We start from the raw sequence: 20,594 nt of genomic DNA on the forward strand, positions 1-20,594 counted from the left end.
CTTTGAAACATTTTAAAGTAGGGAGAAATACTGTGAACATCCATAATAATATCATTTAATATGGCTGGGCATCTTTATATAATAATTTATATATATATATAATTTGTCTGAGAAGAATTATGCTGGGTTTTTTTTTGGTAACACTTTACAAAAAGATTGACAAATGATGTAAGAAATGTATCGCTCATTATTAGTTAATGCGCTAAAAAAAGAAACTTGATAGTAACATAAAAATCGTCACAAACACACTTTAGTTCAATGCTAATTCACTGCCATTCATTTAAAGTGAAGAAATTATGGCAGAAGATTATAATTATTTCAATTCAATTTCCAACTACTCAGTTCATTATATTATAGTTAAAATAATAATATTCTAGTGTGAATGGAAAATAGACTGAATCCCAATCACAAATAAAGTGGACTAAAAAGAGATGCGACTCCACTTTTAGGGACAGTGTGAATGCAAAATCACCTGGGCACCTTTTCAATTTTGGGTCTGAATTGGTTTCTTTTAACCTTAAAGAAAACGACACACTCTTGTTGTATAAAAAACTAGAAGCATTATAGTTATACAAAAACAGTTTGACAAAATAAAAGCGAACAGACAAAGGATAATTCATTAAAAATATCTGTCTGTACTCTCTCAAACTCATATAGTACCCAAATGGAGGGCCAGGTAAATGAGATTGACGGTGGTAGACACAAAGCCTATGAGGTTACAGAGGTTAGACAGACCATGGTAGTGGTAGAAGGTGGATCTGTGCTCCTTGTATTTGGGGTCCTGCTCACGCAGTTTGACGTATCCTTCCTTATTAGAGCTCATCCCCACTTGAGCCCCCAGCCCATGCTCCTTCTCGATCTCCTGCATGACCAGCATGCTCTCGGTGGCAGACGGACCGAACCACTGTGCGTTCAGACCGGCCATGATCACGGCCACAAAGAACAGACTCATCTGTTGGGAATATTAAAAGAGCGCATGAGAGAGGCATGAGAGTGAGGGAGAAATGAATGCAGAAATGTGTGACAGGTCACCTGTACGCCTTCGTGCCAGTCCAGCAGTTCTCTGGGATGGTACACGGCATATATGGCCAGACTGACTGCATTACCCCCCAGCAGACAGTAGAAATAAAACGGGAACAACTTGCTTTGCACGAGACCGAACGTGTGCATGGATACCTGGGAGATCAGCACAAAACCTGAGAGTGAAAAAATGGAATTAGGATCATGTGGCATGTTTTATGACAGCATAATTAATTAAAAGTAACTTACTACTAGTGTATATAAATGTACCTGATATGAAAGACACCCACACCTGCATTCCCCAGGTGAACGAAATCACCAGGAGGTGAAGCACTTTCATAAAGTCAGTCGGGTCTCCCTCGGTAGCCATAGTTAACTTCTGAAAACTAAAGTGAAAATCAATCAATAATCAGCACACATAAAGATGCACAGTCTCTCTCTCATATATATATACACATATATGTATGTGTTTATAAATATATATATAAATAAACACACTTGCATGCATTCGCATAACGTACATTCAAAGTGCGTGTAATGTTCTCGTAGATAAGAGCAGTGTTGTGCTGCTGGACTGATGTTGAGATGAGAACAACATGCAATTGCAATACACAACCTGTAGTTTTTTTTTTAGCCTTTGAACCTTAGCGATAATCCTGATCGCTTATGGTTTTGGATCCACTTATTAAATTCGCATCAGATTTCTTTATGCACCGTTAATACAGGAATGACAACAGCACATTTCGAGACTTCCGTCATGTTCGTTCACGCAATTCCTCTGTTACTTAACGCAAGCATGAAACACTGAAGCAATTTCCTTCTCAATGTATATTATGTCCATTCATAGAAAATACATACCCGATTTGTTTAGTCTATTTATGCAGGTCTTTCTATATGCATCCGTTTCGAAGAAACCTGTAATAATATTGCCGTGTCTTTTCTTCTAAACAAAAATTCTCCTGCTGTTTGTTCGATTATCAGCACTAACTTGTTAGTCCCGCCTCCACAACGACAACATCCAATCGCTCTGTTTTTCCAAATACTTGAGCGTGTATCATCCAATAACGCTCTATTATTCAAATATGAAGGCGCATATCATCCAATCAGAATGCAAGGAGCTTCTTGCCCACCCAAAATTATGACAAATTAACAGATAACTAACAGAAAATTAAACTTTGGGTTATAATCGGTTATAATCGTAAATATCCACAATAAAAGCTATACTATGGCCTATAAGGTTATATCCTTCATAATGGATATCTATGGTTATAACACTGACTCTATAATATTTTTCATACTTTTCAGCTTTTTGTTTTTGCTCAAGTTTAAACTTTAGATGCCAACTTAACATCGAATTTCCGTTAATGGAGGTTTATATAGCCGACTTATATTTTATGTCATTTTATGTCAGCTTTATTGAAATTAGTGAACAATTTCATAATACAAAACACATGAAAAGTATTTATTTGTATATTGATCGAGATGTATAAGGAATATGGCTGAGTAACATCAAACTCAACCTATTAATATAAAATAAGTCAAACATAAAATTAGTTAAAAGGGTATCTTTTTTATAAGAGTATAATAAATAAAGGTTATTGTTTATCTAAAACACACAGTGTGTTGCCGTTCTGGTGTTTAATGGTTGGAGTCAGAGCCAGTTCTAATTTTATTATTTATTTAACATAAATAATAATAAGTAACATGGATTTGTGCGTAGTTTGTTTTTGTTCGGAATCGAGTCATGTTGTAGTTCCGGTGTCCCTCAGTAGAGGGCGCTCAGCTCCGCACTCAGACCTGAGCCGATCCTGAACTCCTGTGACCGGGCGGAAGTGAACCGGACCCCGTGTGTTTATTACTATTATCCCAGGCAGTGTGTGCTGTTGTTCTCTCAGCGAGAGTCGCCTGACGTTAATCGCAGTTTTGGTACGTGATTTGTTTTTCACCGGAGGCATAATGTCTCATTTAAATGCTCGTATATATCACGGGAGTTTTAGCCATATGGTGTTGCTCGGGGTTTCAATGTATTTCCATTTTATTGATTGTGTTTGGTTTGTTTTTCTGTTACGTGTTTCCTTACTTTAAACTCTTTAAGATGTTCGAGCACCTCTAAATATCACAAAACTGTAAAATGTGAATAACAAAAGAAACATCCCAGCTAGAAATACATCATTTTGAAGTATTTGTCTCCTCATTTTGTAGTTTTAAGACCTGTTGAGACAGTTGGCGTGATTTAATATGTTGCCATTAAGTATGTAGATTAATTTTACATTACTTTTAGATGCTGAATGTCATTAGATGAAGGTTAGCATGATCTTTGTTTATTGTAAACCTCAAGGCTGTTGCTTGGTGTGTTTATTGTTCATATATGACACAAACAGCGGCTTCATGTTTCATAAACATTACCATGAAAACTATAATTGATCTAATTTTGTTTGTGCTTGTCAACATGTATTATTTCCCCTCCATGAAGCTTTTGACAAGATGGGACGCCGAAAGTCCAAGAGAAAGCCTCCTCCTAAGAAAAAGATGACGGGAAACCTGGACACCCAGTTTACCTGCCCCTTCTGTAACCACGAGAAATCATGCGACGTTAAGATGTAAGAATATACTAGAATGCTCTTATACTAGAGCAAGAACGCTCTTTAGACTTGCATATCTGTTGCGTTGAACAAAACAATCACTAACACAACTGTTTTACTTCATTCCAGGGAAAGGAGTCGAAACACGGGGATAATATCATGTACTGTGTGTCTAGAAGAATTCCAGACGCCAATAACCTGTATCCTTCTCAAAATCAGTTTGAAAAGACATGTGCATGTGAATTATTATGAGTGTGATTTATAATGTAAGTGATGATGTTGTTGTTGTTGTCCTGAAACACCCTCTCAGATCTCTCAGAGCCCGTGGACGTGTACAGCGATTGGATAGACGCTTGTGAAGCAGCCAATCAGTAGTTTTGCTGGGTCAAATGTCACAGACGACCAAATTATGCTTTGTGTTTGTTTGTTTTAAACCAATGTAATGATTTTCCTTAAGAATGATCTTATATAGCCACATATGAAGGTTCAGGAAACTGAGATTGTGGTTTAAAACCCAGCCTTTTCCCTTTTGTTTAGTTTTTACAGAAACGCTGAGAAAATGCAAGGGATGTCATTCATTTAATTCAGCCATTTTTCTTTTCACTAGTTTCTTTTAGTTGTTACAATGTAGGTTTTTATAAGACCATTTCGTGTCAATAAATAAGTTGCATATTCTCTCATGTGGAAAACTGTGGTTTATTTCTGTTGTGTTACTTTGAATCACTTAAGAACTAAAAACGGAAAACTGTTTGGCTGTTCATTTACTCGACCATATCGTTTTGGGGCCCTGAAAACGTTAACTTTTGGAAAGGGGATTTTTTTTTAAAACGATATACTGCCATCATCTCTTGTAAACTACAAAAACACGAATCTGTGAAAATGGGGACGTCGTGTGTTACGTGTTCAGCCTATATGCACGTTGTTTCTTTACAAAGTTACATCGCCATCTACTGGCATGGCATGAATAAGTTTTTGGTCATTTTCATGGATCCTTTTGAACAGGGATCATTTAAGGGGCCATTTTCAACTAAAAACACTTTTTAATGCATTTTGGGCATTCATTTACACAACAGCTGTGTTTTGTGGCCTGAAAATGCAAACTTTTAGAAACTTTCTTTAAACTATACAGTCCGCTTTAGGGTAAACTACAAAATCATGAATCTGTGAAAATGGTGACGTTATGTGTATTGTTCAGCCTATAGGTGCGTTGTTTCTTTACAAAGTTACATCGCCATCTACTGGCCTGGCATGAATAATACAGCATTTCTAGTCATTTTCGCGGATCCGTGTGAACGGGATCGTTTTGACACGTTTGTACGCGAAAAAATGCAAAGGAAAAACTTTTCCGTTTTTAGTACATCATCTAGTACGTGTCAGTGTATCTTGAATTGTAATGTCTGTAATGTTACAAAGATTTCAGTTTTTATCTAGTGTTCATATACATAGAAAATAAAGACAAGTTATTTGAAAATAGTGATTTATTCTTTTTTTTTTCACTTGCTAAGCCTCATATAAATAAAGACATTTGAAGCACTGATGCAAGATGGACACGCTACATCACTTTCTGTGAGAAACAAAAGAAAGATTCACTGTTTTATGATCTTGTGTTCTGCTGTTCCCAGGAGAAACGCAAAGCAACGACATTCCTCAACACACATAACGCTTTGATATTTAAAAGTCTGCAACACGTTTATAAATTTCATGAGGGAGAAATATAGTCATGTCTAAACAATTTATAGTCTTATAAGCTAAATATATTAACTCTGCACTTTGTTATTTCCTATATAGAATGGTCTCACAAACATCTTATATTGAGTTAATTTTGCATAAATGTGATTCCACTCACGCGATTGGTCGCTTTGAGTAATTCCTCTCACATGATTGGTCGCTTCGAACATTGAGTAATTCCTCTCACATGATTGGTCGCTTCGAACATTGAGTAAATCCTCTCACATGATTGGTCGCTTCGATCAATGAGTGTCAGATTTGATAGGCTGAAGAACAGTCACGCTTGAATATATGCAAGTTTATTGAATAATTTCGCATACGAGCATATCGCCTCTGGGAGTGACAAGTCATTCCTTTCAAAAGTGCAATTTAAGTCATTCTGGTTCACATGATTTTTCACAGTATGCTTTGGTAAACTGCTTTTCAACAGCCCTCTTTAACAGTAGTTTCTCTATTTGTCAATTCGCTCTGTCTATTTACTTTTGTAACGGATAAACTGAATAAAAAATAGGTTGAGAAATATTTTTGCCCCAAATCCTCCCAATAAACTCGTCACTACGCTAGCTTAATTATTAAGATATATTAACAATTACTTATTTCAATCTTTAGCCTGGGGATATGCTATTCTTGAATCTTCACTATGAAAGACATAGACTTTTTTACTTCATTCACTTAATACATTAAAAGTCCATTTATAATTAGATGTTCTGAGATTGAAGTCCCCCTGTGGTGAAAATCGAGCTCTTTAGTTTAATATGTCTACGTGTTTGTAATGTGCTTTAACACAAACCCTGTGTAAATTCAGAAGTTCACAACACCTTAAAACTGCAGTGAACCAAAGACTCAAAAGCATGCTTTGAAATCGCTGGCGTTTCCGATGTCACAAATTTGAACAATCAGATCAACGTGTGATCGTCAACCAGTGGATCTGGAGTGAGTGAGTGAGTGAGAGGAGGCGGGGTTCAATAGCATATAGAACCACGTATACAGTATATTAAATGAGGCAAGGGTGTAGAGTTACATTCAAGCTATTTTAAGGCATGAAGGCATTTTATTTTCAAGGAAAAAACGTCAATGTCATTTTGGTGATCAGAGTTTTAAGTGAAACAATTATTGACTACAGGGGGACATTAAAGCAAGTTTTCTCTCAGTTTTCTTAGCAGTGATGATAACTATGAATCAAGAAGCTTAACATGGTTACCTCAGCAAGACATGCTCCTGTCCTGGATCACCAAAAAAGTTCCTGCCTGAATCTGTGTTTAGGGCGGGGGGTGTCCAACCACGGTCCTGCAGAGCTATCTCCAACACACCAGCCTGGAAGTTTCCAGTATGTCTAGTAAGACTTTGATTATCTGCTCCAGGTGCGTTTGATTAGGATTTGGGCTGAACTCTGCAGGGACCCACCAAGAGCAGGATTGGAAACTCACGAAGAGCCACAATCCTGCAACTATTAAACACATCTGAACCAGCTAGTCAACACCATAGATATCCCTAATAAAGGCTAGATGTCTTATGGCAGAGTCTCTATCGTCATCACCGGCGGCCATCTTGTCACAGGCAAGCTTTCTGGCGGGCTTTTTGGTTCCTGATGTAAGATGAGTGATCAGAACCAAAAATCTTGACGGATTTACAAATGGTTTGGTTTCTTACAAACGTTATTAACGTGGCTATAATGCTGGAATGATTATTAAGCCTATTGATACACACTTATTATTCATAAGTATCCAGTGTCATACCCAGATAGCAAACTGACATTGAATCAACGTGGAAATATGACATTGAAACAACGTTGATCTGACATAGTTTTGCTCATCGAATTAACGTTGAACCAACGTCAGACGCGTCATTCTTTCAAAACTAACGGAAAATCAACTTGAAATCAACGCGTTGTTTCAACGTTATGAAAGCAAACCAATTTTCGATTTTCATTTAGCTTTGAAGAATGCCGCGTCTGACATTGGTTCAACGTTAATTCGATGAGCAAAATCAACGTTGTTTCAATGTCATGAGAGACGTCGTTTCCACGTTGATTCAATGTTAGTTTGCTGTCTGGCATAACTACATCTCTGATGTTTATTATAAACCAAACCGTTCGAAAATCGGTAGAAAAATGAGCAAGTTATGATTATTGAAAAAGTACATGCAACATTAAAACAATGTTACGAGTGAGCGAGCTGCCTGTGACAAGATGGCCGCCAGGTGCGAACGTCAATCTCCATTGGCCAGCTACGTGGACGAGATATTTAGCCTTTATTATGGGTCAACACATTCAGAATTAGTTGAAAGCTACAGGCAAGGTGTGTTGTGTTGGAGCAGGGTACGGTATTACCAACCTCTGATTTAAAGGGCATTATTGGTTCAGATTTAAAGTGTAATTATTGGTTCACTCTAAAAATGCTAGGTTGTTTCAATTTAAATTTAAAATGTAATTTTACATTTTAAACCAGCACCGATTGGGTTTGTCCATGTTTGACCCAAATATGGGTTGAAACAACCCAGCGTTTCTAGTCTGTCTTATACACTCTAAACAATGGTGGGTTGTTTCAACTCAAATTTGGGTCAAATATGGACAAACCCAAATGTTGGGTTAAAAATGTAATTAAAGATATGTACAGCTGAAAGTGAAAGTTGAAGTTGGGTTAAAATTTTATATTACATTTATAACCCAACATTTGGGTTTGTCCATATTTGACCCAAATTTGGGTTAAAACAAGCCAGCATTGTTTACACTCTAAAAAATGCTGGGTTGTTTCACCCCAACTTTGGGTCAAATATGGACAAACCCAGCCATTGGGTTACATTTTTTAATTCCATTTTTAACCCAACATTTCTGTTTGTCCACATTTGACCCAAATTTGGGTTAAAAAACAACCCAGCATGTTTTAGAGTGAATTCATCTCAAACTTCATTTTTTTGTATTGCATGGAATATTTTACTGAAAACAATGTATTTATAAAACCGCAAGGCCAACTAAATCAAGCCAGTAAAGACTGAAATTAGTGACACTTTACAAAACTTTTGATTTCACTTATACACTCAAAACAATGCTGGGTTATTTTAACCTAAATTTGAGTCAAATATGGACAAACCCAAATGTTGGGTTAAAAATGGAATTTCAAATTTTAAACCATCTTCAACTCTCACATCCAACTAAAAAAATTTTAATTACATTTTTAACCCAATATTTGGGATCATCCATATTTTACCCAAATTTGGGTTGAAACAACCTAGCATTTTTTAGTGTATGGTTGTTTGATCGGAATGATGTTCCAGAATGTGTCCTATTTGTTTAAATTGCCTTATGAAGTCCAAATAAATTCACTAAAAATTTGAATATATTCAGTTTACACCTTTTCAAACAACTTTGCTAAATGAGTTTTTGACATTAGTAAAACGCTTAATTGATTAAGTAGTTCATGTTGTTTTCTCACTCTAAAAATGCTGGGTTATGATCAAATATTGACAAACCCAGTAATTGGGTTAACATTTTAAATGACATTTTTAACCCAAAGTTCAGGTTTGTCCATATTTTACTCAAAACTGGGTTAAAACCACCCAGCATTTTTTAGAGTGCTTTAGGAAACTGATCATGACATAAAATGTAAGAGCAATCCACTGGCACTACTACCATTCAAAAGATTTAATGTCTTCTCACCAAGGCGGCATTTATTTAATAAAAAAATATCAAAACATCAACAACAAAAAAAAAATCAACATAAAGTGATTTCTGAAGGATCATGTGACACTGAAGACTGGAGTAATGATCACAGGAATAAATTATATTTAAAAACTAATAGTATTTCACAATATTTACCATTTTCCCTGTATTTTTTAATTAATAAATGCAGCCTTGTTGAGCATAAGAGACTTCTTTCAGAAACACACAAAACTGTTCCAAACTTTGAACAGTAGTGCATATTTAACTATGAGGCATCATAAATAATATCTTCATATTTATCATCCGCATTGTTTTTTTCATATATAAAGACGATTGGGTCATGGAGGTGAAAGAAGAATGGCACACTCAAAAAAGTAATTAAAAAAAATGTAAAAAAAACAAAAAAAGATAAGTGAGAAGCAGGAAAAGCCTGTGCCCTCCTAGATTTGTTTTCTACAAACGGTCAGTCACTGAAGCGCTGTGGCTGTGATGTCAGAGGTCAAGCTGGTCCTACTGGTCGACATGAATCTGGAATATCAGAAATAGTGCTGGTGAAGGTTTTAAAAAAGCAGCGTGCCGGCGGCCGTCTTAGTCGGAATACTGATATCCGTCCATCTCTGAGTCCTGCCCGTTGTTGATGTGGTCGTCGGGATTGGAGCAGTACTTGCTGTCGTACACCTGACGGGGCAGACCGTACACGGTCATGCCCGTCTGGGACGCCACCTTGTTGGTGCCCATCTGCAGTGAGACGGTTGAGGTGTCGCACATCTCCATGTCCAGCTTCTTATCGAAGATCTGGCGCTTGGTGCCCGGGGCCGTCATGCCGGCCTGTGGAAGGGCAAAAGGAAAAGAGTTGAGCCGGTGAATGGATGAATGGTAGGAAGTAGGGGTGTAACGATACTCTCATGTCGCGATTCGATACATATCACGATTGCGACACTCCAAGACATATTGTAAAAAGTTAACAAAAATGTACTGTTGATTAAAATGCTAAATTTGATATTACAATGTGTGTGTATATGAATAGGGCTGGATTTGGTGCTGGAAACCCAATGCACTGGACAATAGAGACACCAGAATAAACATATTCATGATTCTGAAACTGAAAATATAGAATTATTTTAGACGAATGTGCTTGCACCGTCACTGCTAGATATATTTAAACTAATGTCGACCACTTTTTACTGGTAACATAAGATATTTGACATTATCAGGACCCACAAATATTCCCCCATAACATTATATGTAGTATTTTAATGTAGTACTGACACTAAATCTCTGTAAACTTGCATTTTTTCCTCATACAGAATTTTCATTTTGGTTGAATTATACACAATACATATTGTCACTATAAAATTAAATTGCATTAAATTGCAAAATTGTGAAAAAAACAAACAAACAAATGTTTGAGTACCTGACTGGCTCCTTTGTTGGTGCCCATCTGCAGGCTGATTGTTGATTGGTCCAGAGGATTTTCCATGCCCGTCTTAGGGTCGTAGAGGTGACGCCGTGTGCCATACGATGTCATGCCCTTTTGACTGGCAAACTTATTGGTGCCCATCTGATAATATTAAAAAGAATTTATAGATAAAGGATGTCAGTGTTGGGGGTAATGCATTACGAGTAGCGCAAATTACTTGTAATCGGATTACTTCATTTCACGTAACTAGTAAAGTAACACATCACTTTTAAATTTACAACAAAATATCCAAGTTGCTTTTTCAAATAAGTAACGCAAGTTTCTTTGTTTTCCCATGTATTGTCTGACAACTCTTTGTCCCCGTTTTGATAGAAATCGGAATTAAAGAGGCGTTGTGTGTGAACATGAACATTGTAGTTCTAGACTAATGTAAGCAGGCATTTACACATCTTGCACAAAAAAACAGATTCAGTATTCCTCAAAATGGATAAAAACAGTGAAATGCAAACCTGCAGTAATTAAGTGTTAAATACAAATACTGTATACTTTATGCATTTAATCTCACTTTATTAACCAATGTCTTTGCTGCGGACCATCAATGATCAAATTCAGCCACACTAATAAGCAAAAATAACATAATATTTGCGTTTCATTTCTTTGTGTGTGTGTGTGTGTGTGTGTGTTGAACTTTCTTCTCCCGTGTCCTATTTTTCTGCGATCCAGATGGCAGCACAGCTGAAAGACTTGTTTGAGCGGCGCCCTCTACTGCACAGGAGTCAATTTGCATTTCCTTTCGCATTTGCATTTTTGATGGTAAAGGGGCTTTACATTTGTGAAAAATATAATTTTTGTGTTTGTTCTTGTTGTTTTGCTATTAGAAAAAGTAATGCAAAGTAATGCAACACATTATTTTCTATAAAAAGTAACCAAGTATCGCAATTTGTTACTTTTTAGGGAGTAAAGCAATATTGTAACACATTACTTTTAAGTATCTTCCCAAACACTGCTCTTATAGTATATACCATATACACTACTGTTCAAAAGTTTGGGGTCAGTAAGATATATTTTAAATGTTTTTTAAAAAGTCTCTTTTCCTCACCAAGGCTGAATTTATTTTATCAAAAATAAAATAAAAACAGTAATATTGTGAAATAATATTACAATTTAAAATAACTGTTTTCTATATGAATATATTGTAAAATGTAATTTATTCCTGTGATCAAATCTGAATTTTCTGCATCATTACTCCAGTCTTCAGTGTCACATGATCCTTCAGAAATCATTAAAATATTTAATATTAGAATCAATGTACCGCTTAAAATAAGTCTTTATGCTGTCACTTCTGATGAATTTACTGTCTCCTTGCTGAATAAAGGATCATTTATATAATTTATTTATTTATATAAAAACTTCCTGACCCCAAACATTTGACTGGTATTAAAAAAAGGATTATTTTTATATTGATATGATTATATATAATGTCTACCACTGAATTTAATTTGATCAAATCTTTAATGTGATAAAAAAATAAATTAATAAATAAACATTTCAATGCATGCACGTTTCTTTTCTCATTGAGAGAAAATCGATATAATTTCCTGACCTGCAGACCGATAATGTTGCGTCCCTCCTTTAGTTTCTCCGGAGCAAATCTGCGCTGATGTTTCTCGGCGTACTTTACTCCAACGTCACACTTAGAATAGAAGCCTTTAGATTTCGCCTGCAAAATGATGATAAATAAAGTAAAAACTAAAGAGATCATACTTTTAGGAATCGTAGTGTTATATAAAACTAACATGCACAAATAACAAATTTTGACCGCACAAAAGAGAGATTCCTTGTTTGGTGTTTTCTTGATCATTGGTTTGCAGAAAAAAAAAACACTGAACATCCAGCTGAAATGCCACATGTTTTGATGTTTATCACTCTAAATACTCCCATATGATTCTCCTTACTATAAAAAGTGAAAATAAGTCTTTAACACTTGTGTATTAATGTGTTGACTCACCATGCCAGCCAGTGTGATAAGTGTGCTCTGGACCTGAGTGTGGTTGACGTTCTCGAACAGGTCGTTGGCCTCAAATATATCATCTGGCCTCATTCCGTAATCTTGAATGGCCCGGACAAAATTGCCAATATTTTCCAGCTGCAACAAACAAGGCCAAATCAGGAAGAAAGTGACATTCTCTGTGATTTGTCCAGGATCTGAAACTATGCACAACTGATTCCAAAGTTACAAGAAACACTGTTAATGTTTGGAACAGAAGATTATTAGATTTTATGAATGACTCAAGCGTTCTACTTCGCACACAACTTTCAATAACATGTTGTTCCATTGGGAAGCATTTCCCTGGACGGTCATGTGCAGATCTGACCTGAACTGAAACACAGATATGCTTGATAAAGTGCTTCTTGCTCACCTGATGCCAGTTTTGAGGAGAGTTGTTGATCTTTCTTATAGAACCAGGCTGAAGGATATTGATAAGCCTGCTCATAAGTAATGAACAGGAATAAGAGAGAAACAAATTACTGGTTAGAAATTAAAACGTGATTATGTATAAAGGAACTCCATATATAACTCATTTTGTTCCTTATATATATATATATATATATATATATATATATATATATATATATATATATATAAGAAAAAATTTGCCTACATTGGCAACACCTGTTCAATTTCTCATTAATGCAATTATCTAATGAAGCGCCGTCGCCGTCAGAGCTGTAACGGATTAATGTTTTTGACGTTTGCTCGGAGATTAAAACGTTTTTCTAAAATGTTCAACACTTGCACCTATTTGAAGGTTTGCGTTTGTAACGCAAAGTTGATGTTGCCCAGAGAGTGAGGGGAAAAAAACAATAACTATACGTCAAGTTAGGTGTTGAAGGAAAATCACTGGAGACGATGGCGCACTTTCCCGTGATTAATAAAAGCAACAGTTACTCAATCGCCACACTCGTCCGCATACATGTAAATCGAGCGGGAAAAAGTATACAAAACAAAACATCCAACTTTGGTCACACTACAAGAAGGAAAATAAAAGAAAGAATACAAAAGTCAGCAGAGCGCGGTTATCTCTCCTCCTCATCCGTCAAATCTTACTGACACACACGCACATGCGCAGTTCTCATATTACATCATTAACATAAAATCGTAAAGTGACCGTTACACGTTCTCGAGCCGGAGCCGCCAGGCACTGTTGTTGCGGCCCAGAGCACATAAAGGGTTTTCTGTTAGAACGGTGTCGTGTAAGCGGTTAATAACTAATGATCTTTAACTTAAGATCTTGAATCACTCACTCGCAGAGGACAACTCCATCTTTCAGTCCCTCCATGAAGTTCTCTGGGAGTTTGCGGCCTGTGACCTCACTGATCCACATTCTTAGCTCCTCCTCCTTTTGGGGGTCATACTTGTGGGCCAGCTGCAGGTCAAAGGTCAAAGCATCACTACACACATCTAGTTTACAGTATTTACATCCTCTACAGCAATTCTTTAACAATTAATAAGCAGATTTGAATTCATTTGTCACACTGCAAAGCTAGTTTAAATGAAAAAATACATTTTTATAAAATAAAAAAACACTTGAATATTACGCTTTTTTAACGTATACACTACCGTCTGGGGTCTTTGAAAAAAGTCTCTTCTGCTCACCAAAGCAGCATTTATTTGATTAAAACAGTAAAAAAGGTATTTTTGTGAATTTTTTCCTTTACTGTTTTCTATATACAGTAAAGTGTAATTTATTCCTGTAATCAAAGCTGGTTATTCATCATCATTACTCCAGTCTTCAGTGTCACATGATCCTTCAGAAATCATGATATGATGATCTGATGCTCAAAAAATATTTATTTTTATCATCAATGTTAAAAACAGCTTAATATGGCTTCATATTTTTTTTTTGTGGAAACCGTGATAGATTTTTCAAAATTCTATGATGAAATATACATATTTTATAACAATGTAGAACTGTCAGTATTGATCAATTTAACGCATCCCTGCTGAATTAAGTATTCAAACTCTCAATGACCCCAAACATTTGAGCAGTAGTGTACAATACACATTTCAAATCTCGATGTTTATTAAAAAATATGAATGATGTTGCTTCCAAACTTATTGGACGTATATAACATTCCACTTTATCAGACGGATGGAAGTCTTTTAATAAAACAATTTGTCTGAGGCTGAGCGAGTTGTAAAGGAAAACTAAAGATATAAGGGTTGGGAATGCTGGGGAAAACTCGGATCGCCTCCGTCGTTGTATCGCAGAGGAACAGATCCTTCATTTCTGAAGAATTTCTAATAAAGGAAGAACAAGAAAGAAAAGAGGAAGAGAAACGTAGTGAGAGAGATCTGAGAGAGCTGTTTCTCCCAAGTTTGGTGTGCTGGTGTGGAAACCAAACAAACGCTGTGACTTTAAAACAGTGTTATTGTTGGCCATCTCTCTCTATCACAGCTGCGAATCTGTGTCTCCGGTCGGATCGTTTCTTCATCCCTATACAGCTTCTTCTTCCCGCTCCCGCCTGCATGTCTCGTGTGAAGGGACATACTAAACACATGCTAAATGTGTCCGATAAAAGGAAACAAGGCCGACAGCGACAGCACTCATAACCATCCAAGGAATTCTGCTGAGGGCTTGATTTATTGTTTTTCTCTCATTCTGGACATCTGGAACAGACCTCAGTCTAACTCCAGAGGCCAGGCCAAGATTGGAGGAGGAATTCTGTCACAGACGGCCAGGATAACATTCCTTCATACCCTTGGTTATACTGGAAATACCTGCATGTTGTACATTGACATTTATTTTTAGCAGCTACATTGTATAAGATTCCTCACGTTGAGTAGGCCTACACTCGAAATCAAGTTCACTGTAAAAAAATGGATTGTGAATTTAACGCTAAAAATCCTACGGTCAAAACAGAAAGTTTCCGTTCTATATATGGTGAATAACTGTGATAGATAACAGTAAAATATCATTGAATTTTCAGTTTATGGACGTGAAAAAGAATCACAAATAATCAAAAATCATTGTATAATTTAAGGAGAATCAAGTCATTGTCTAATTTACACTGAAAAAAAAAACGTAAATTCCCACAATTCCCTGCGTGACACTTCTCATTTGATGTATTTTTGTTTAAATAACCGTTTCTATCTATCTATCTATCTATCTATCTATCTATCTATCTATCTATCTATCTATCTATCTATCTATCTATCTATCTATCTATAAAGAAATGAATTGTGTAATGTAATTTTGTGACATAAAGTGCAGGCCTGTCTGTTGAGGCTCACAGAGATGATCTTTCAACAATGTTCCTCCTTATTCTAAACTGTTTACAACATGCTCCTCTCCTCAGATATTGTGAGGGAACACAACTCTTCCTTATATGGGGACGGAAAGCCACATACCAATAGTGCTGAGGAAGACACATCTGACATAATCCTAATAACATGCGAAGTCCATAGTTTGACACCTGAAAGTGTGCAGCATGACTTGTGTTACGGCAGAGAATGTGGCGCTGTTATGACTTCTGTTCTCAGGAAGTGTCATGAGAAAGCCAGAAAACATTTATGTTTCAGGTTTTTCTGGAGCGCTGAGACTGATGGGAAAAAATGTGGCAGAAGTTTGACAGGGGAATCAATTGAATGTCCCTTCTGATGCTAAACACTCAGGGTTTTCATAGCGATGCAATAGAAGAACCATTTTGGATTCCCAAAAGAATCTTTCATCGCACAGTTCTTAAAAGAACCATTTTTTTTCTTGTGAAGAACATTTGAATAATCGAAAGAACTTTGAAAAGGTTCCACTGATTGAAGGTTCTTTGCGGAACCATTGACGCCAATAAAGAACCTTTATTTTGAAGAGTGAACTAAGACTTACAGGACAGAACGATATGATCAAGGCCAAAAACTATGACTGAGGAATGATATCGCGAGCACAACTATCAAATAATCTAATATGATGGAAATCACTTTATTTTATAGATGCAACTTTCAGAACAATGTGCAATTATGACAGAAATCAGACCCAGTTCATCTGACATGACATTTCATTTTGAGAGCTAGATGTCAAGGATATCATGCTTTCATAAATTTCTGCTAAATTAGTAAAGTTTAGCTAGAAGTTATGGTTATCCATTTATAACTTGTACGTCACTACAGTTCCCACTTTTTATGCACATTATTGGCAAGATATTATATTGTATATCACTTGACCATATTCATTTTGGAAATATAATAAAGTATTTGAGGACCATTGAGCTAATTATAGGCTAATATCGGAGTCTTTAGCAGAGTAACATTTAAGGCATTTAAAACAAAACAATATTTCTTTATTTCATATCTGTGCAATGTTAACTTAAAATAAAGCAAAAATGACTGTATAAGTTCTTGTTTGACTTCTGTTATTACGAACTTGTAGCCCACTCTTAAGTTTTTGGTTACTGAATATATATATATATATATATATAGCCTACACTGTAAAAAATGATATGAACAATAAGTAACATGCGTTTACGTTGCTTTAACTGACCAAAATGAGTTAACGTAAGCAATTTTCAACTGTTGTTTTTTTTTTTTGTCATACAAGATTCAACTATTTTTTTAAGTCAGTTTAATGTAATTTAAGTTGAAATGACTAAAGTTCTGAAGTGTGTATAAATAATGTAGCATTTACTGTTAAAAAACTCTTCTCCTTAACCTTTTGTTTTGACTTTAGGGCAATTTTACATTGGATTAGATCTCCATAACCCTCCCATAAAACACATTGAAAGATAAAAACACCAAAAATTCCTCCTATACCGAATAAACGACGCCGTAAACTGCCTGACTGGAGCAGCGCACGTGCCCCCGCGCATCTCTGACAGCTGTCAATCAAAGCAGATCGTACCTTACTCTTGACCTCCGCCGACAGTCCGAAAGCAGGTCCGCTCTTGAAGTGAGTCGACATTGTGTTTTTCAGCAGAGAGGATGGCGATATAGCTAGCGTTAGACCTGTGATCTCCAGTCCAACTGTCCGATCATGTGTGAAGGTTTGGGCCACATCTTCTTTTCCACAATCTTTTTTAAACTCTTCTCATCTGTGCGTGAGCGGAGCGAGCGCTGATTGGCCGGGGCCGACGTCCAAATGCGACGTCACGCCGCTCTGCAAAAATGATGTCACCGGCATGGCATTAAACGCGCCCGATGTCACTTTTTCCACTTTGAAGTGAATTAGGGATGCTCCTGATTTGTGTAGTTCAGTGCTTTGAAGCTGGTTTTTCTTTGGATTTTACATGGGACATCAAGTGTTGCCCCAACAAGGTAGGCAACCAAATATGTCTATAGGAGACAAAAGTAACAAAAATGCCCTTAAATAATACAAGAATTACCACATTCATATTTTCATTCCTATCATCAGCATGTCCTAATATTTCAAGTGATGCACAGTCTCTTATAATATTCTGTGATGGAAATTACAATTTGGTTAACATTTTAGAATAAAATAGAAGACATCTTATTTTGACTAGTATTTGGCCTAAATACATAACACACACACACACACACACACACACACACACACACATTTGCACACTAGTCAACATTTGAAGAGGATCAAAACCATTCATCAAAGTTATACATGAATTTTGAACAATACCCAAATTTGCATCCAAAATAAAAGTTTGTGTATACATGATAAAATTTGTGTGCTGTGTATAATTATTTTGTATATATAAATACACACAGATGCATGTATATTTTTAAGAAAATGTGTTATTCATATATAAAATATTTAGATTTATATAATATAGATTATGTATTTATATAGTATTTACATGCAAACAATTCTTAAATATATACATGCATGCATATGTATTTATATATACTAAATAATTATACACAACACTCACACATATATTATGTAAACAAAATTTTATTTTGGATGCGATTAATTGCAATTAATCTTTGCACAGCCCTAATTTATATACGTATTTATTTAAACTAAGCACAAATATATGTTGAATATATACAGTATAATACATTTCTAAATATTTTATTTCTAATAAAATGACTGCATGGCATATAGTGTAAATTTTTTATAATGATTTTTGTTATCATGACTAAAAATTATTGTGTCATTTTTATTATGAGGGACTGATAACTTAACATTGATCATTCTGTGTATCCCAAAGAGTTTCTGGCATGAACATCTTAATTGGCCATATTTCCTAACGCTTGGTCATTTTGCCAGAGTTAGTAATCCTGGAGTCAGATAAACCATGGATTACAGTGATGGATCAAGAGCACTGTTCTCCACCTTTGTAAATGTTAACGCAATAATTCAGACCCAGTCCTTTCAGATGAGATGGTTATAGTATAAATACATGAGCACTTAAGTGTATCTGATCAGATTTGGCCTCTGAATGACATATGTACTCTTCTCACGGATGTACTAGTTGAAAATAATGAGAGTACATTTGATTTCAAAACTGAAAATACCTCAGAGTCAGAACATAACTGTAAATGGCAAAATTACATTAAATCAGGTTCCCATAAAGGTTCTCGGACCTCATAGTGCCACAATTACACCATTCTTCTGCTGAACATTGTGCTTTGCTGTGGATGATCAGGATGTTTTAGCGGATTATTCTCTCTGACTGGACGACACACTCTTGGCCCCACATTCCTATGGTTTGTCATCTGTATCAGAATAACGTAGTGCAGTGAAAAAGGAAAATCAGCTCATCGCCTGTGTCATCAGTGCACAGAGACACTAAGAAAATGATTGCTTTCACACCAATGCACATTAATAAAAATGAACATTTATTTTCTAATAGATCAGATTAATATCGGATTGTAATGTTATCATCAGCAGCAAGTAAGAGAACACTTCAATGAAATCGAAACAAAAAAAAAAGAAAAATACAAATAATCCTTTTTAATATTTATAGTGTGTGTGTGTATATACACACACACACACTCACCTAAAAGATTATTAGTAACACCTGTCCAATTTGTCATTGCAATAATCTAGTCAACCAATCACATGGCAGTTTCTTCAATGCCTATAGGGGTGTGGTCCTGGTCAAGACAATCTCCTGAACTCCAAACTGAATGTCAGAATGGGAAAGAAAGGTGATTTGAGCAATTTTGAGCTTGGCATGATTGTTGGTGCCAGACGGGCCGGTCTGAGTATTTCACAATCTGCTCATTTACTGGGATTTTCACGCACAAACATTTCTAGGATTTACAAAGAATGGTGTGAAAAGGGAAAAACATCCAGTATGCAGCAGTCCTGTGGGCGAAAATGCCTTGTTGGTGCTAGAGGTCAGAGGAGAATGGGCCGACTGATTCAAGCTGATAGAAGAGCAACTTTGACTGAAATAACCACTCGTTACAACCGAGGTATGCAGCAAAGCATTTGTGAAGCCACAACACGCACAACCTTGAGGCGGATGGGCTACAACAGCAGAAGACCCCACCGGGTACCACTCATCTCCACTACAAATATAAATAAAGGATATAATTTGCAAGAACTCACCAAAATTAGACAGTTGAAGACTGGAAAAATGTTGCCTGGTCTGATGAGTCTCGATTTCTGTTGAGACATTCAGATGGTAGAGTCAGAATTTTGGCGTAAACAGAATGAGAACATGGATCCATCATGCCTTGTTACCACTGTGCAGGCTGGTGGTGGTGGTGTAATGGTGTGGGGGACGTTTTCTTGGCACACTTTAGGCCCCTTACTGCCAATTTTAATGCCACGGCCTACCTGAGCATTGTTTCTGACCATGTCCATCCCTTTATGCCCACCATGTACCCATCCTCTGATGGCTACTTCCAGCAGGATAATGCACCATGTCACAAAGCTTGAATCATTTCAAATTGGTTTCTTGAACATGACAGTGAGTTCAATGTACTAAAATGGCCCATTTTGGAATTAGAAAATTGGGATTAGATCCTTAAGAAATTAAAACAAGACCATTTTAAGGACAAAAACCTTACAAATGTCTTGAAATACATCATCTGAACAATATTTCGAGCTGTGTGTATATATATATATATATATATATATAGGTAATAGCAAATATAAAGTATATATATATATATATATATAAAGCGGAATAACTGTCTCCAGGCCGTTGAGTTATTAAAAAATAATGCACACTCGAGGTGTAACGGCTTTACCAACTCAGGTGATTA

At 36.1% G+C, this 20,594-nt stretch overlaps 3 protein-coding genes across 3 annotated transcripts; 1 reads left to right on the forward strand and 2 right to left on the reverse strand.

Annotated features, from left to right (window-relative positions):
- Window positions 1–499: 499 nt before the first annotated feature.
- tmem205 (transmembrane protein 205) lies at window positions 500–2,019 on the reverse strand. Its single transcript, XM_039662798.2, has 4 exons — window positions 1,879–2,019; window positions 1,291–1,406; window positions 1,033–1,196; window positions 500–952 (listed from the first exon to the last, which is right to left on the reverse strand). The coding sequence occupies exons 2-4, from the start codon at window positions 1,388–1,390 to the stop codon at window positions 650–652; spliced, it is 567 nt and encodes a 188-aa protein (XP_039518732.2). The 5' UTR covers window positions 1,391–1,406; window positions 1,879–2,019; the 3' UTR covers window positions 500–649.
- Window positions 2,020–2,818: 799 nt separating this feature from the next.
- Window positions 2,819–4,277, forward strand: elof1 (elongation factor 1). The gene is made up of 4 exons (XM_039662806.2): window positions 2,819–2,946; window positions 3,494–3,620; window positions 3,732–3,802; window positions 3,913–4,277. The coding sequence occupies exons 2-4, from the start codon at window positions 3,505–3,507 to the stop codon at window positions 3,975–3,977; spliced, it is 252 nt and encodes an 83-aa protein (XP_039518740.1). The 5' UTR covers window positions 2,819–2,946; window positions 3,494–3,504; the 3' UTR covers window positions 3,978–4,277.
- Window positions 4,278–9,454: 5,177 nt separating this feature from the next.
- cnn1b (calponin 1, basic, smooth muscle, b) lies at window positions 9,455–17,442 on the reverse strand. Its single transcript, XM_039662776.2, has 7 exons — window positions 17,302–17,442; window positions 13,715–13,836; window positions 12,829–12,895; window positions 12,417–12,554; window positions 12,012–12,128; window positions 10,403–10,549; window positions 9,455–9,816 (listed from the first exon to the last, which is right to left on the reverse strand). Exons 1-7 carry the CDS (start codon window positions 17,359–17,361, stop codon window positions 9,577–9,579), a joined length of 891 nt encoding a protein of 296 aa, XP_039518710.1. The 5' UTR covers window positions 17,362–17,442; the 3' UTR covers window positions 9,455–9,576.
- Between the last annotated feature and the right edge of the window lie 3,152 nt (window positions 17,443–20,594).

The sequence above is a fragment of the Pimephales promelas genome, chromosome 3 (genome assembly GCF_988280905.1).
Source record: "Pimephales promelas chromosome 3, fPimPro1.hap1.1, whole genome shotgun sequence".
NCBI lineage: Eukaryota > Metazoa > Chordata > Actinopteri > Cypriniformes > Leuciscidae > Pimephales > Pimephales promelas.

Coding starts and splice junctions, on each gene's coding strand:
- tmem205 (XM_039662798.2), bottom strand. CDS start 1,390: ATGGCTACCGAGGGAGACCCGACTGACTTTATGAAAGTGCTTCACCTC. Junction 1,197..1,290: donor GTGGGTGTCTTTCATATCAG/GTACATTTATAT, acceptor TTTCACTCTCAG/GTTTTGTGCTGATCTCCCAG. Junction 953..1,032: donor ACTGGCACGAAGGCGTACAG/GTGACCTGTCAC, acceptor TATTCCCAACAG/ATGAGTCTGTTCTTTGTGGC.
- elof1 (XM_039662806.2), top strand. CDS start 3,505: ATGGGACGCCGAAAGTCCAAGAGAAAGCCTCCTCCTAAGAAAAAGATG. Junction 3,621..3,731: donor AAATCATGCGACGTTAAGAT/GTAAGAATATAC, acceptor ACTTCATTCCAG/GGAAAGGAGTCGAAACACGG. Junction 3,803..3,912: donor ATTCCAGACGCCAATAACCT/GTATCCTTCTCA, acceptor ACACCCTCTCAG/ATCTCTCAGAGCCCGTGGAC.
- cnn1b (XM_039662776.2), bottom strand. CDS start 17,361: ATGTCGACTCACTTCAAGAGCGGACCTGCTTTCGGACTGTCGGCGGAG. Junction 12,896..13,714: donor GATGGAGTTGTCCTCTGCGA/GTGAGTGATTCA, acceptor ACTTATGAGCAG/GCTTATCAATATCCTTCAGC. Junction 12,129..12,416: donor TTATCACACTGGCTGGCATG/GTGAGTCAACAC, acceptor ATCATTTTGCAG/GCGAAATCTAAAGGCTTCTA.